The sequence below is a fragment of the Hemiscyllium ocellatum genome, chromosome 8 (assembly GCF_020745735.1).
Source record: "Hemiscyllium ocellatum isolate sHemOce1 chromosome 8, sHemOce1.pat.X.cur, whole genome shotgun sequence".
NCBI lineage: Eukaryota > Metazoa > Chordata > Chondrichthyes > Orectolobiformes > Hemiscylliidae > Hemiscyllium > Hemiscyllium ocellatum.
Genome location: NC_083408.1, coordinates 104,227,256 through 104,245,119, shown reverse-complemented (window position 1 = coordinate 104,245,119; position 17,864 = coordinate 104,227,256). Strand labels below are relative to the sequence as shown.

Below are 17,864 nucleotides of genomic sequence, written 5' to 3'. Positions count from 1 at the left end.
TAAGGTGAAAACCATCGTTACTTTGTCCATTTTATGCAACAATCCAAAACTAATCATGCTACATCTTGCTTTGGTTCAACTTCCAGGATCTAAATTGGACATAAAGGCCCTGGCTTCTCCAAATAAATAATTCATTTTGACTTTGCATCATTTTGAGTGGGATTCCCAACCCTCCCAGATGGCCCAGGAGTCTCCTACAGTCAATAATTGACAGCCAAAGCTCAGCGGCAAGAGACAGGGGAGAAACGTGATAAGAGAGATTGCAACATTGCTAATCTGAAGGTCAGACCTTGCACATCAAAATTCCAGTGTGTGCGAAACAAAGTTTATTGGATTTTGAGTTAATAATCATAGCCCTTATAACCCAGACAGCTCCATAGTATTGGAAGAATCTCCCTATAGTGATGGGTCAAAAGGAAAACAAAATTTCTCTTTTTAAGACCCAAGATAGGCCCAAAGTGGTGCCAAGCCCAGGAAGAAAATAATAAACTATGAGAACAAATAAATGAAATGCAACATAGAAAGCTACCAAAGTTTTATATTTTATTACAAAAAAGTATTCTTAATGAGCGACTTGTTTTTCAGTTTCTGTACAACAGATCTATTTCCTCTCATTTTGGTGTAATAGTCAGGAATTATACTACTTATATTTTTAAGGTGTAATTATGAGAGTAGTAAGAGAAGGATCCAGTAAATACATGAACTATTCTCTAATACAATTTTATTCCCATCTCTAGATATAATCCATAAGGCCAGCTAGCAACATTGTGGTTTAAAAACAAATTCCAAGATTTCTGTGGTAAGGTTCCCTTCTTGTCCTCAGCATTTTCAAATTTTAGCTGGGGGAATCTGGACTTTGCTCTTGTCATTCACCAGTCATACTTCCTTCAGCTTACCCCACTCCATCCTGCCCCTCCTCCTTAAAAGTCATAGTCTTGCAATTGATCAACTTGATACATATGAAATATACAAATGTATGGCTCAGACACTTAATTTATAAGCTCCTATATAAGGATTCATTTTTATCACGAGGGAGAAGAGCGTCTGCAATTTTCAGAAGATGGATGTTGATCATTCTTCCTTGTTGCTGAATGCTAGGATCATCAACCCTCTGACCTCCAGCTTCCTTAATAATCAGAAGACATTCCTGCAGAAGTCTTGGTTCGTCAATTTTTCCATCTGATTTGCTGCAAAACACAACATTCAAAACTACTATTACCAATCTAGCGATTATATTTATTTTTCATTTACTTGTTTTTATATTATGTAGATCTCACTTCTGGCAATTAAAAAACGCAAATGCGTTTACAGTTCAGTGATGGTCTCTATTTGTGTAACAATGGGCTGTTGCCTTAAAAATACTAAGTTGTGGACTGATATCATCAGTCCTGGCCAGATCACTGAAGTCAGATGTTATATATGCTTCACACATTCCATTCTGGGAAGTTAAGGTTTAAAGCATCATTTTTGCTTTATGTTACCACAAGGCTTGTGGTTCAGGTTCTGTTCTGCACATTTAACAGACAGCTTTCACTGCCTAACTCAGTTTGTGGTCTTTAATGAATAACTGCAATTTGACTTGAGCAGGTTCTGCAAACTCTTATTTACGATGTTGGGCATAATAATGTTCTGAGTAACTACATCTCACAGGTATACAGATTATTCCATCCTTTCTTCACAGTGTCTCACACATGACTACTGGTATTGTTGTTAATCATGCTTACATCACCATCTCACCAGAAAATAGTGACTCTGACTCCTCTATTCAAGAAAGAAAGGAGCCAAACAGCAGGAAATAACAAGTCAGTTAGCGAACAGTTATTAGAAGGAACAGCTATTAGGAGGAAGTTCTTTGAGGAGGTAACAAACATCACGACAAAGAGGAACCTTTCCCAGAAGATACATGTCAAGGTACACCAAAGCTTGCTATGCAGAATAAGAACTAACAGCACTGGATGTAATATATTAAGATGGAAAGACAATTGGCTAGTTAACAGGAAACAGAATAAATATAAATAAATAAATTTTGAGATGGCAAGATTGGAGTGCCATAAGAATCAGTGCTGGGACCTCAGCTACTTACAATTTATACCAATGACTTGGATTAAGGGAACAAATATACAACTGCTAAATTTGATGACAAAGACAGGTATAAAAGTAAATTATAAAGAGGATATAACTGTCTCTAAAGGGAAAAGAGATATAGATAGTTAAGTTAGTGGGCAGAAAGTTGGCAAATGGAGTATAACATAGTGAAGGGGACAAGTGAACTCATTACTTTGGCAGACAGAACAGAAAAGCAACATATTTAAATGGAGACAAAGTACTTGAGATACAAAGGATCTGAATATCTTGGTAAAAAATCACAAAAGGTTGGCATGCAGGTACAGAAGTTATTCAGAAAACAAACAGAATGTTGTTATTTATTGCAAGGGGAATGTTTTAGTTGTAAAGTTTTGCTGCAGTTGTATAGAGTATCGGAAGGCCACTACTGGAGTACTGTATAGAGTTTGGCCTCCTTATTTAAGAAAGGATGCAAATATATTAGACGCAGTTCAGAAAAGATTTATTGATTGATACTGGGGTGGTGTGTGGGGGGGTTGGGGTGGGGGGTGCAGACTTACCTCATAAGGGAAAAGTTGGACAGGTAGGACCTAAACTCATAGTTTAGAAGAATTGGAGGTCATATTTTTGAAATATATCTGATTCTGAACCGACTTAAAAGCTTGATGCTGAGACAAAGATTTCCCTTGGGGGAGAAACTAGAGCTCGGGGATATCAGAGGTCATCCAGTTAAGACAGAGATGAGGAGAAGTCTTCTCCCTCCAAGTATTGAGGGGCTTTGGAATTTTCTTCCCAAGAAGGCAGTGGGGATGGGATCAATGAATATTTTTAACACAAAGGTCGATTGATTTCCTTTTTGGTCAAGAATCTAAGAGTTCCAGGGATCGACAGAGAAGTCAAGTTATCAGGACAATAAGCTCAGCCATGGTTTGCATACTCACGTTCCTAATTCAAACATTCACATATCTATTCTCATAATAATGCAGTTTCAACTTACAGAATTGCTCAGGATATAGTCAATCTTCCTCTGATCTTGTGAGTTTTTTTCCACTTTGTCTCTATACAGAACCAGCTGTTGTCGATCTCTAAGGTCCCTGTAGGTCTAAATTCGAGTTAAGAAAAGGGATGTAAAACAACTTTTACAAATCACTACATCATTTACTTTCTGTGATCCTAAGTGATATATAAAACTTCAATTTAAACACTTCGATTGCAACGTAATTTCCATTTCTCATCTTTTTAACAGGACTGATTTAGCAATGTCTATTGACACCCACCATTCCCCACATGTGCACTAAGCACTGCTTCAATTCGCACATGCACATTTAAAAAGGATGGACTTTACTATGGGATGAAGTAGTGTTTCTGGAATTGTGTGCATGCGCATTTTTGGATTAGACCACCTGTGTTGCAAACAACACTGGGTGTCAGCAGACGCTGGTGGCTGATTTTATCCTCCTTTTATAAGTTGGAATTCCAGAAACAATCATGACCTCCCAGCTGAAGCAACCTTAGGAATTGGGCAACAAATTGTGCAACATAGGAAGGGGCTGAGCAGAGTTTTGCATTCTCAGATCACAATTTATTTTCAAGTGTATTTGGACCTCACATCCTCAAGATGAGTGTCTCTGTAAAGCATGAACGAAATGTTTGGGAGCAGGAAGTCTGCTGAAGTGAAAAGGTGGGACAAAGATGCTGGAGATCAGAGTTGAAAAGCGTGGTGCTGGAAAAGCACAGCAGGTCAGGCAGCATCTGAGGAGCAGGAGAGTTGATGTTTCCAGCACAAGCCCTTTATCAGGAATGTATAAATGCAGCAAGGGGACATCCAGAAGTTGAATCAATTCATACAATTTTTGACATTAACTTGCTCATGTGGACTTCTGAGAGTAGAAGAAACTCCATTTGTGGAGTTACCTTCTTCAAAAATATCATGATTGGGGATTTCCGCCAATCGTGAATGTCGTAGACTCAGAATGCACAGTAATAGATACATGTACTTGCACACTTGCTACTCAAGGAAATACATTTTTTAAAATTCCTTTTCTTCGAAACCACAGATAAGTGAAGATTAGACTCACTGTTTCACCCAATGCAAGGTTTACACAGATAAAAGAAAATCACAGAAGATGGACATGTGAGCAGCAGGACTTGGCTGTACTCACGATATAAAATAGTCAGCAAAGACACCTTGCAATAAGTGCATTATCTTCTGTCTTTTTGTCAGTTTCTCTCTACTGTAGCAAAAATAAATCCACACTTATACTTACATCAATCACAATATTATGGCACTTGTACTTTGAGGCAAGGTTCAACCTCAGTTCTGTGTTGTCCACTAAAGCAACATATTCCTGAATAACCTGTAGAAACAAAATGACACAATTGACAAAAAAATTGGAGGTGACTTGAGGAAGACTTTTCTTTAACCACAGCAAACTGTGGAATGCACTGCCTGTAAGCAGATTCAATATTAATTCACAGAAATAAATTAGATAAATACTCAGACGGTAAACAGTTGAAAGGAAAGAGCAAGTGAGTGCGTCCAGTCAAGTAGCTTCAAAAAAAATTCAAAAGAGGCATGATGAATAAAATGTGACAAAATTCAATGAAACTTTCTTCCTTAAAAGTATTAGAGAGACTGCATTGCAGGCTTGATACCCCCTTGCTGATATCCAAGTCACCATCACACAGTTTGAGGGAATTTTGACCTTATTCTGAAATCTCTTTCCAACCCAATATTTATTTGCGATGAGAGATATTAGAGACGGATAATCATGGATTTCTCACAATATCAAGCGCACATATATCAGAATGAGATGACCAAGATACAAAATAATACAAACAACTGCAGATTCTGGAACAAAATAGAAATTGGCGGAGAAACCCAGCAGGTCTGGCAGCATCTGTCGAGTTAAATTTTGAGTACAGTAATCCTTCTTCAGGACTGAAATTCTGCAATTCCAAAGAGGTTCACTGGACTCAAAACAACAACTTCCTTTTCTCTCCACAGTTGCTGCCTGAACTGCTGAGATAGAAAGTGCAGTGCACCCAAAACAAACTGGATAGACTCCAACCTCACCATTACACCTTGCCATCTCCTATATCACCTATGTAATAATTTCATTTCTCCCAGCAACCCTCTCAATGACTTAAAGATTTCTGCTTGAGCATTTAGGGTGATGTGGTACTTGTCATTTTTACATGAAAAAAATTGAATAGAGAGATCACATTATATATCATTTTGTTTCGTGGAGGCATTTAAATGCATGGAAAATAGATCTGGGTCATTGCGATAATGAGAGCCCTCATGTTAATAGTGACCATGTCATGTTGCTCAAACAAAACAGGAGTGATAGTCACCCAAACCTGAAAATACAATCACATTACAACTTAGATTGTTGACATTTACCTGACAAACTCACTAATAAACTGCTAAAGAAAACCTAACAATGTAGAGGAGCAAGGGCAGTGTATTTTAAACTGAGAGAACAATACTGTGCTGAAGTAGGCTAACTGACCTATTGTGGAACAGTCTTCTAGGAGAAAGTGAGGTCTGCAGATGCTGGAGATCAGAGCTGAAAACGTGTTACTGGAAAAGCGCAGCAGGTCAGGCAGCATCAAAGGAGCAGGAGAATCGATGTTTCGGGCATGAGCCCTTCTTCAGGAATGAGGAAAGTGTGTCCAGCAGGCTAAGATAAAAGGTAGGGAGGAGGGACCTGGGGGAGGAGCGTTGGAAATGTGACAGGTGGAAGGAGGTCAAGGTGAGGGTGATAGGCCAGAGTGGGGGTGGGGGCAGAGAGGTCAGGAAGAAGATTGCAGGTTAGGAAGGCGGTGATCGACGATGCCCTCCATCGCATCTCCTCCACTTCCCGCTCCTCCGCCCTTGAGCCCCGCCCCTCCAATCGCCACCAGGACAGAACCCCACTGGTTCTCACTTACCACCCCACTAACCTCCATATACATCATATCATCCATCGTCATTTCCGCCACCTCCAAACAGACCCCACCACCAGAGATATATTTCCCTCCCTTCCCCTATCAGCATTCCGAAAAGACCACTCCCTCCGTGACTCCCTCGTCAGGTCCACACCCCCCACCAACCTAACCTCCACTCCCGGCACCTTCCCCTGCAACTGCAAGCAATGCAAAACTTGCGCCCACACCTCCCTCATTGCTTCCCTCCAAAGCCCCAAGGGATCCTTCCATATCCACCACAAATTCACCTGCACCTCCACACACATCATTTACTGTATCCGCTGCACCCAATGTGGCCTCCTCTATATTGGGGAGACAGGCCGCCTACTTGCGGAACGTTTCTGGGACACCCGGACCAACCAACCCAACCACCCTGTGGCTCAACACTTCAACTCCCCCTCCCACTCCACCAAGGACATGCAGGTCCTTGGACTCCTCCATTGCCAGACCATGGCAACACGACGGTTGGAGGAAGAGCACCTCATCTGCCACCTGGGAACCCTCCAACTACAAGGGATGAACCTAGATTTCTCCAGTTTCCTAATTTCCCCTCCCCTCACCTTGTCTCAGTCAAATCTCTCAGACTCAGCACCGCCTTCCTAACCTGCAATCTTCTTCCTGACCTCTCCGCCCCCACCCCCACTCTGGCCTATCACCCTCACCTTGACCTCCTTTCACCTATCGTGTTTCCAACACCCCTCCCCCAAGTCCCTCCTCCCTACCTTTTATCTTAGCCTGCTGGACACACTTTCCTCATTCCTGAAGAAGGGCTCATGCCCGAAACGTCGATTCTCCTTCTCCTTGGATGCTGCCTGACCTGCTGCGCTTTTCCAGCAACACATTTTCAGTATTGTGGAACAGTATCTATTGGTGTTCCCACCTTATGCATTCTGCTGATCCACTCTTGTACACTAAAGACATCCTGAAGGATTATTATTATTCTCAAACCTCTCCAAGATAGTGATCTGTTTACCCAATGGAGCAGAATGGAGGAAAATTATTCTCCAAATATTCGACTAGCATCTTACCTCAACTGGTGCATTATTTTTGTGTAAGATGTCCACAACTCTATGAAATCCAATTGGGGCTTTCTTCTTGGTATATCCTAGCCAATTCTAAATAAAACAAAACACATCTCTTAAGAGGGAGACAGGTTGCTCTGATAGAAGGTTACAAAATGCAGTTGCAGAATGTTGGTATCAGTAACAGAGTCAGCATTTACTGCTCAACAGAACTTGTTAATGAACTATCTTCTTGAATATAATCAACTGAGTTATGAGGGCTGTTAAAAATCAACCATCAACAAGACGGAAATTGCTGGAAAAACTCTAGGTCTGTCAGCATCAGTGGAGAGAAAGCAGAGTTAACATTTCAGGTCCAGTGACCCTGGCAGATGAACGTAGGGCATGGTTAGGAACTTGGGACTGGGATATCATAGCAATTACAGAAACATGGTTCAAGGATGGGCAGGACTGGCAGCTTAATGTTCCAGGATACAAATGCTACAGGAAGGACTGAAAGGGAGGCAAGAGAGGAGGGGGAGTGGTATTTTTATAAGGGATAGCATTACACCTGTGCTGAGGGAGGATATTCCTGGAAATACATCCAAAGAAGTTATTTGGGTGGAACTGAGAAATAAGAAAGGGATTGTATTATAGAATCCCTAATCGTCAGAGGGAAAATGAGAAACAAACTTGTGAAGAGATCACAGCTATCTGTAAGAATAATAGGGCGTTTTTTTTTGTGGATTCCCTACAGTGTGGAAACAGGCCCTTCGGCCAAACCAGTTCACACCGACCCTCCAAAGAGTAACCCACCCAGACCCATCTCCCACTGACTAATGCACCTAACACTATGGGCAATTGCACATCTTTGGACTGTGGGAGGAAACCGGAGCACCCGGAGGAAACCCATGCAGACACGGGGAGAATATGCAAACTCCGAACAGACAGTCGCCCAAGGCCGGAATCACACCTGGAACCCTGGCGCTGTGAGGCAGCAGTGCTAACCACTGAGCCACCGTGTTACGGTAGGGGATTTTAACTTTCCAAACATAGACTAGGACCGCCATAGTGTTAAGGGTTTAGATGGAGTGGAATTTGTTAAGTATGTACAAGAAAATTTTCTGATTCAGTATGTGGATGTACCTGCTAGAGAAGGTGCAAAACCTAACCTACTCTTGGGAAATAAGACAGGGCAGGTGACTGAGGTGTCAATGGGGGAGCATTTTGGGACCAGCGACCATAATTCTATTAGATTTAAAACAGTGATGGAAAAGGATAGACCAGATCTAAAAGTTGAAGTTCTAAATTGGAGAAAGGCCAATTTTGATGGTATTAGGCAAGAACTTTCAAAAGCAGATTGGGGGCAGATATTCGCAGGTAAAGGGACGGCTAGAAAATGGGAAACCTTCAGAAATGAGATAACGAGAATCCAGAGAAAGTATATTCCTGATGGGGTGAAAGGAAAGGCTGGTAGGTATAGGGAATGCTTGATAACTAAAGAAATTGAGGGTTTGCTTAAGAAAAAGGAAGCAGATGTAAGGTACAGACAGGATAGATGGAGTAAATCCTCAGAAGAGTATAAAGGCAATAGGAGTATACTTAAGAGGGATATCAGGAGGGCAAAAAGGGGGCATGAAATAGCTTTGGCAAATAGAGTTAAGGAGAATCCAAAGGATTTTTACAAATACATTAAGGACAAAAGGATAACGAGGGAGAGAATAGGGCCCCTCAAATATCAGCAAGGCGGCCGTTTTGTGGAGCCACAGAAAATGGGGGAGATACTAAACGATTATTTTGCATCAGTATTTACTGTGGAAAAGGATATGGAAGACATAGAAAGTAGTGAAATAGGTGGTAACACCTTGCAAAATGTCATATTACAGAGGAGGAAGTGCTGGATGTCTTGAAACACATAAAGGTAAATAAATCCCCATGACCTGATCAGGCGTAACCTAGAACTCTGTGGAATGCTATGAAGTGATTGCTGGGCCTCTTGCTGAGATATTTGTATCATCGATAGTCACAGGTGAGGTGCCGGAAGACTGGAGGTTGGCTAATGTGGTGCCACTGTTTGAGAAGGGTAGTCAGGACAAGCCAGGGAACTATAGACCAGTGAGCCTGACCTCGGTGGTGGGCAAGTTGTTGGAGGGAATCCTGAGGGGCAGGATGTACATATATTTGGAAAGGCAAGGACTGATTAAGGATAGTCAACATGGGTTTGTGTGTGGGAAATCATGTCTCACAAACTTGATTGAGTTTTCTGAAGAAGTAACAAAGAGGATTGATGAGGGCAGAGCAGTAGATGTGATCTATATGGACTTCAGTAAGGCGTTCCACAAGGTTCCCCATGGGAGACTGGTTAGCAAGGTTAGATCTCATGGATTACAGGGAGAACTAACCATTTGGATACAGAAATGGTTCAGAGATAGAAGACAGAGGGTTGTGGTGGAGGGTTGTTTTTCAGACTGGAGGCCTGTGACCAGTGGAGTGCCACAAGGATCGGTGCTGGGTCCTCTACTTTACAGAAATGATTTGGATGCGAGCATAAGAGGTACAGTTTGTAAGTTTGCAGATGGAGGTATAGTGGACAGTGAAGAGAGTTACCTCAGATTACAACAGGATCTTGATCAGATGGGCCAATGGGCCAAGAAGTGGCAGACTGAGTTTAATTCAGATAAATGCAAGGTGCTGCATTTTGGGAAAGTAAATCTTAGCAGGACGTATACATTTAATGGTAAGGTCCTGAAGAGTGTTGCTGAACAAAGAGACCTTGGAGTGCAGGTTCATAGCTCCTTGAAAGTGGAGTCGCAGGTATATAGGATAGTGAAGGTGGTATTTGGTATGCTTTCCTTTGCAGGTCAGAGTATTGAGTACAGGAGTTGGGAGGTCATGTTACAGCTGTACAGGACATTGGTTAGGCCACTGTTGGAATATTGCATGCAATTCTGGTCTCCTTCCTATCGGAAAGATGTTGTGAATCTTCAAAGGGTTCAGAAAAGATTTATAAGGTTGTTGCTAGGGTTGGAGGATATGAGTTTACAAAATTATGAGGGGCATGGATAGGATAAATAGACAAAGTTATTTCCCTGGGGGCAGAGAGTCTAGAACTAGAGGGCATAGGTTTAGGGTGAAACGGGAAAGATATAAAAGGGACCTAAGGGGCAACTTACACACGCAGAGGGTGGAAAGTGTATCGAATGAGCTGCCAGAGGAAGTGGTGGAGTCTGGTACAATTGCAACATTTAAAAGGTAAAAACAATGACTGCAGATGCTGGAAACCAGATTTTGGATTAGCGGTGCTGGAAGAGCACAGCAGTTCAGGCAGCATCCAAGGAGCAGCAAAATCAACATTTCGGGCAAAAGCCCTTCATCAGGAATAAAGACAGAGAGCCTGAAGCGTGGAGAGATAAGCTAGAGGAGGGTGGGGGTGGGGAGAAAGTAGCATGGAGCACAATAGGTGAGTGGGGGAGGGGATGAAGGTGATAGGTCAGGGAGGAGGGTGGAGTGGATAGGTGGAAAAGAAGATAGGCAGGTAGGACAAGTCATGGGGACAGTGCTGAGCTGGAAGTTTGGAACTAGGGTGAGGTGGGGGGGGGAAGGGGAAATGAGGAAACTGTTGAAGTCTACATTGATGCCCTGAGGTTGAAGTGTTCTGAGGCAGAAGATGAGGTGTTTTTCCTCCAAGCATCTAGTGGTGAGGGAGCAGCGGTGAAGGAGGCCCAGGACCTCCATGCCCTCGGCAGAATGGGAGGTGGAGTTGAAATGTTGGGCCACAGGGCGGTGTGGTTGATTAGTGCGGGTGTCCCAGAGATGTTCCCTAAAGCACTCTGCTCGGAGGTGTCCAGTCTCCCCAATGTAGAGGAGACCGCATCGGGAGCAACGGATGCAATAAGTGATATTAGTGAATGTGCAGGTAAAACTTTGATGGATGTGGAAGGCTCCTTTAGGGCCTTGGATGGAGGTGAGGGAGGAGGTGTGGGGACAGGTTTTGCAGTTCCTGCGGTGGCAGGGGAAGGTGCCAGGATGGGAGGGTGGGTTGTAGGTGGGTGTGGACCTGACCAGTTAGACACGGAGGGAACGGTCTTTGTGGAAGGCGGAAAAGGGTGGGGAGGGAAATATATCCCTGGTGGTGGGGTCTTTTTGGAGGTGGCGGAAATGTCGACGGATGATTTGGTTTGTGCGAAGGTTTGTAGGGTGGAAGGTGAACACCAGGGGCGTTCTGTCCTGGTTAGGGTTGGAGGGTGGAGTCTGAGGGCGGAGATGTGGGATGTGGACAAGATGAGTTGGAGGGCATCTTTAACCACGTGGGAAGGGAAATTGCGGTCTCTAAAGAAGGAGGCCATCTGGTGTGTTCTGTGGTGGAACATTTAAAAGGCATCTGAATGAGTATATGAATAGGAAGAGTTTGGAGGGATATGGGCCAGGTGCTGGCAGGTGGGATTAGACTGGATTGGGATATTTGGTAGGCATGGACGGGTTGGACCGAAGGGTCTGTTTCCATGCTGTACATATGTATGACTCTATGACCCTTCAGAACTCAACTACATTGTTGGGATCTGAAGCATCATGACTGTGGTAAAACATGGACTATCAACTCATTCCATCACATGATTTTAATACGTGGGACCTCCAAAGACTGAAGCAGTTTTAAAGAAATAAATACACTGACTTAAAATGACCACCGTAGTCAGCTGATCACACAGATTAGCCAACCTTTACGAAACCTAACATGGAATAAACAAAAATAATTTGAATTGAAATTAACATTTTATCAAAAGACACAGAAGTAAGTCCACCCAATCAAGTTTGAAGAAACCCTTATATCCATTTTATGATTTACACCTGTTACGTTTCACATATTGGAGATGTAAGTTACCATCTGCAATTATCAAGTTGTGAGCTGTAAACTCAGACAAACCAGCTTGTATTTTAGCTGCTTTTGGTAGGACAGAAAGGTGCATTTGTGAATGGAAGCAGCAGGAACAACTGCTGTCTCTGCTTCACGAAGGTCAAGGTACCTGGATGACAATACAAATTGGAAACACCTGGACATGAGAAATTAAAGGAATCTGCAATATTTGCCACCATTAAAGTTACAAGATATCAGTTAATCAATCATGATTTGAGGTAAAATCTTTACACCACAACAACACCCTAAGAATCATAGAATCCCTACAGTGCAGAAAGAAGCCATTTGCCCCATCAAGTCTACACTGATTGTCTGAAGAGCCTAACCCTGTAACCTCTGCATTTCCCATGGCAAATGCATGGACACGACAGATAATTTAGCATGGCAAATCCACCTAACTTGCAGATCTTTGGAATCATGGACTTTAAACTGTATATAACTTTCATAGTGGACACTATCCCCCTTTAAATTTATACCATTATATAGGTAATGTTAGACATTGGCTCTTCGTTATTTTTTCAGGGTTAACAGAATATAAAATTGCTCATTCTTTCATTCAACAAAACTTTGTAATTGGCTCCTAATTATGGCAGACACTAGGTAACTACACTTTTGTTAGGAATAGTTGTGTGCTAAAAAGAATATAAAACTGTTGTTACAACCAAATGCAGATCCTGAAAAGAGGAAACTGACTCATCATCCTTTACCTGGTTATAACAGGGGTCACATGTAGAACAGACCAGGTAAGGTGGCAGATTATCTGCCCTAAAGGACACCAGTGAACCAGACAGGCTTTTATGGCAATCAGGTACTTTCATAGACACTACCACTAACATTGGTTATTCATCCAAAATCCAACTCAATTTACATTCCCTAGTAACCATGGTGGGTTTTGAACCCATGTCTCCTGATCAGTAATCAAAGCCTCAGAATTACTTGTCTGTTAACATAATTTGTATCTTATCATACCTCAGGAACTGAATGATTTGATTGAAAATAAAGTTGGAGAGAAAATTACTTCTCAATTCTTGGCCAAAAGTTGAATGTTGGGGGCAAAATATAATTATTTGTAAATGTCCTCAGCATTGGAAAACACTAGAGGTGAAAATGTTACTTAAACAGAAACCAGACATATGGTTTTCTAATTAGAATTTTAGTTCAACTCTCTCACATCAATTCTAACATGGTTAATTATTTGTTCTCTATATATAGGTAAAGTGACCATAGTCCTCCTGATCCTTAGGGTTGCTTTCTCATCAGGGAAAGACAACTTGTGATGGTTTAACCAGAGGGTCACCACACTCAACTGAGGGGCATGATTGACAAGGTGGGACCTCAGCCGATGCAGGAATTCAACCCATGTTGTTAACATCGCAGACGAGCCAACTGAGTGACTGGCACATACATACACCCAAAATTTGCAGCTGGCCATTTACATAACTGAGTAGAATATCTAAATAGATCCTATGACCAGCGCAGAACTAGAAGGAGACATGCACTCTTCCAACCTCAGTCATAACATTAGTAAAATGCAACATTTTACCAACGAACACATAAGAAGGTTAAAGTACCAAAATATCCCATTCTACTGCAACTGCAGACTGATAGTGATACAAACAAGTTACCTTTGTAGTAAATAGAATATCAACATCTTTCCAAGCCTTTAGTTTGGCACGAGCTGCGAGTGTAGTGAGTAAGAACTGCTTGTCTGAAATCTGAAACACATGCAGAAATAATTTTCTACTGCACACAAATATATCCAGATTCTAACGATTCAACACAGGATAAAATGCATCTACAAATAATAGTCTATTCCAACCTCTTGACTCTTCTGAAACAGAGATAATTTTCAACATTAAAAGGTGTTCAATTTGACCTTATTAACATTTATTTTTGGAACTCCAATTCAAGATGCCCAACATTTGCATTCACACCATAAGGTACAAGATAAAGGAGCAGAAGCAGGCCATTCAGCCAGAGTTTGCTCTGCCATTCAATGAGATAATGCTGATCTAACAATCCTCAACGTCACTCTCCAACCATTTCGACTTGATTCGTTTACTGATTAAAAATCTTGCATCTCAGCCTTGAATCTACTTAATAACCCAATTGCTACAGCCCACTTTGTTGAGAAATTCCATATTTTCACCACACACACAGAGAAGAAATTACTCATCAACTGTGTCCTAATTGGTTGACTCTTCACTCTGAGATTGTGCCCGCTGATTCTAGAGTCTCCCACGAGGGGAATCTTCTCTCCAACCATTCTGTCAAACCCTCTCAAATCTTATATGTTTGAATAAGATCTCTTCTCATTCCACTAAACCTCCATACCCATAATAAACTTTGTGAACCTTCTCTGGACTGCCTTCAATGCCAAGATATGTTTAAAAGGATAAAACTGTTCACAATATTCCTGGTGCCTATAACTAGTGCCTTGCACAATTTATCAAGGCTTTCCTATTTTTATAGTTCATTCCCTTTGAAATAAAACCCAACATTCCATTTGACTTCCTGATCACCTGCTGAACTTCTATTCTAGTTTTTTGTAATTTATGTACAAGGACTCTGAAATCCTTCTGTAGTGTTGCTTTCTGCAGTCCCTTTTCATTTAAATGATATTCAGCTCTACTCTTCCTGCCAAAGTGTGTAATATCACATTTTCCCACATTATATTCCAACTGCCAAGCATTTGCCCACCCAATCTGTCAAAATCCCTCTGTACTCTTTGTGTCATTTGTCTTTCCACTTATTTCTGTGTCATCCACAATTTGGCTATCATACATTCACTTTCCTCATCCACGTTGATATATATTGTAAATAATTGAGGCCCCAGGTCTATAATGCTGGAGGAAACATCTCAGAAACACTTCACAGGAGGCTCCCTAGCACTGAGAATGTCACCTAGACAGGGGACGAAATGTCTGCAACACAAATTCCCAGCTCGGCGAACAGAACCACAACAACGAGCACCCGAGCTACAAATCTTCTCACAAATTTTGTGTGGTATCTATCAAACAGTTCCTGAAAATCCAAATATATTACATACATTGCTTCTCTTATCCTTATCCTGCTTGTTACCTTCTGAAGAATTTGAATAAATTTGTCAGGCATGATTTTCTCTTTGTGAAGACATGCTGACTCTGCTTGATCATATTAAGTATTTCTAAATAATCCATTATATCTTTTATAATAAACAGTAACATTTTCCCAATAAAAAAATTGTTAAGCTAACTGGCCAATAACATACTAAACTAACTTATCTTCTTTTGTCTCCCTTTTTGAATAAAACATTACATATTAACTTTTCCAAACATCTAAGACTTTTCCAGAATCTAAAGATTCTTCGAAGATTCTTCCCAGTGCATCCACTATCACTACTTATATTATAACTACAATGGTAAAACTGTATGATTGACACATATATTGTTGCCAGTTTGGATTTCAAAATAGTGACATATAAGTGCTGATTACTTCTATGAACAGCATTCTTAATTTTGAAAAGAATAAGATCAGAGACACCTTTGAAGTGGTGCTTTAAATTCAAAGCTTAGTCTGAGGGCAACTGACTGTGGACCCTTGTGCTGTTAATAAAAAGATGGTTATACTATTGTGTTTATAACAAGCCATTAGATTTGTTTTCAGTTCAAAAGAATCTAGGATGAGCAATTTTTTTTAAAAGTTCAGTTCGAAGCAAGAATTTCAGTTCAGTTCAGTTCAGTTCAGAAGACACCAAGGTAGAGTTTTTGAGCCAGTTTAGTTTCTTTCCTATGATTAGTTGAGGCCAGTTCAAACACCAGTTAAGTCAGCACAAAAATTTAGTTTTGGAGATAGTGAGGACTGCAGATGTTGGAAAGTCAGAATCAATAAAGTGTGGAGCTGGAAAAAGTACAATAGGTCAAACACCATCAAACAATCCCCTGGTCATCTCCTCCACCACATCCTGAAATACACCCGCTACTACAACCACGTGTTCTTCCTCAGCACCTGCCTATATAGTCAGCTTATCTCCCCTAGACTTCAGACAGACTCCCTTGCTCCTCTGATGCTGCTTGACCTGCTGTGCTTTTTCCAGCTCCATGCTTTATCATCTCCAAGAATTAAGTTTGTCAAACTTTGAACCCAAGAGTATTTGGTTAAAAATCTACAGGTTTTCAGAAGTGAGAAAGTTTAGGTTATCAGATTTGTGGACTAGTTCCATCATCAGATTTGGAAAGGACCAAAAATTGTCTGCACAGTCCACAGCAGAGAAACTGTCAGGAGTCAGTTAGAACTATAAAAAAAATACAGGGAGTAATCTCTCTATAATAGATAATGTTGAGAAACGGGTTGAAATGTTGTTTTGTAATATGTTTTCAGATCATTTTAACTGTGGTACACTTTTAGATAGCTTGTTTCTTGTTGAAATTTTTTCTTTTGTGTTATAAATTGCTGTTCTGTTAAAGAAAATCAAAAGTTCTGTGTGAATATGTTTCAGTAATTACAAAAAATACAAAGCCAGGTTTCATTTTGGAATCTGATGCCCTATTGTATCATCAGCCGAGACCTCAGTAACACACATGGTATATGTTCTTCTCCTCAACCGCAGCTCAAAAACAGAAGCCATTACAAGTGGATCTCCCAGCACAAATCTGTCCTGACTGCTTAACCACTGTACTGCTACCTCTGCTATGGAACAGGATATACTGGAGGATGGTGATGATGGTTTCTGGGGCATTGTCTGTAAGGTACAATTCCAGGAGTATGATAATTCAGCTTTGGCTTGACTAGCTCATAGACAGTTCTCTTGAATTTTGTCTGAGATCCCCATATGTTATAAGGAAGATTCTATGAGATGTAGAGAGCTATATGTGATGTTGCCATTTCCTGTGCCTTGGGTAACCCCGAGTTGTCCATCTGGTTTCATTTTTCTCATTTTGACAATAGAATGAAATTACATTATGATAATATTCTGATGATTATTGATTCTTGGGTGACCTCGAAAGGAAGACGACATTCTTCACTTGAAAGAAATGTCACTGAATTTATACGCATAAAACTGAGGAGGGCTTGGAGAAATTCCAAGCATTTTCTATTCATGGATTAAATAGGGAGGCTGGAATCAGTGATGAGGTAGGTCGTATGTGACCACTGAAACACAAACACTACCTGGGACCAACATGTTACTCAATGAATGCTTGACTGTATAGTACCTACTTTGAAAGTTTTTTTCAAATTGGCTGGACTACTGAATGTTCCCTACAAAGAAACAAAATGAGAACACCGTTAGGATCACAAATATTCACTTTTAAACAAGAACCACAGCATTTCATGATTTACTGATACTCCCTATCACAGTAGCAGCAGCAGCAGAGGTACTCTGACCTCCCCTTCTATGTTTATCTTCAATCTTAAAACAGCTGTGTCAATTTATATAATCTGAACAAGAGTGGTAGCCTTATTCTGTATTCTTCTGTGTTCCATCTGATGTTACAGCAATACATTTTACTATTTTTTGTTATGAAGTTGAAGGTGTCTGCTGTATCTTTAAGAGAGCGCGAAGACTGTTTTGCACTGAGAGCTTGCAGGCACATGTCATGTAACTGACTAGCAGTCTCAGAGTGCATTAGAAAAATGAAAATATTTGACTGTGAAACAAATACATGACTTTTGGTTGCTATGTTTTCACAACAGTTTGAATTTAACCAATTAGTTTAAATTATGCCCCATGATACTAAAACCCAATCAAATTTGAATTCTATTGTTTTGTCAACATTGAGCCAATGAGATGATCCGATATTTGGAGTATATGAAAACCAGCATTTTCAGAGTTAGCCAGAGAGAGCAGCCAACTGCCATTGTCAGTGGAAAGGCCAGCCAAACACTCTCTATCAAAGGTACCTTTTTCATATGAAACATCTTTGCAGCAAAATACC

General features: G+C 41.0%; 1 protein-coding gene across 3 annotated transcripts in view; it reads right to left on the bottom strand.

Annotated features, from left to right (window-relative positions):
- Window positions 1–581: 581 nt before the first annotated feature.
- Window positions 582–17,864, bottom strand: part of vipas39 (VPS33B interacting protein, apical-basolateral polarity regulator, spe-39 homolog) — a 59,633-nt gene continuing 42,350 nt past the window's right edge. For all 3 annotated transcript variants that reach the window (XM_060828574.1, XM_060828575.1, XM_060828573.1), the window contains exons 15-20: window positions 17,146–17,187; window positions 13,575–13,664; window positions 7,065–7,151; window positions 4,332–4,421; window positions 3,062–3,166; window positions 582–1,187 (exon numbers count right to left, since the gene is read on the bottom strand). In XM_060828574.1, the coding sequence (XP_060684557.1) occupies window positions 1,167–1,187; window positions 3,062–3,166; window positions 4,332–4,421; window positions 7,065–7,151; window positions 13,575–13,664; window positions 17,146–17,187 (435 nt within the window). In that variant the 3' untranslated portion in view covers window positions 582–1,166. The remainder of the gene's footprint in view (window positions 1,188–3,061; window positions 3,167–4,331; window positions 4,422–7,064; window positions 7,152–13,574; window positions 13,665–17,145; window positions 17,188–17,864) is intronic.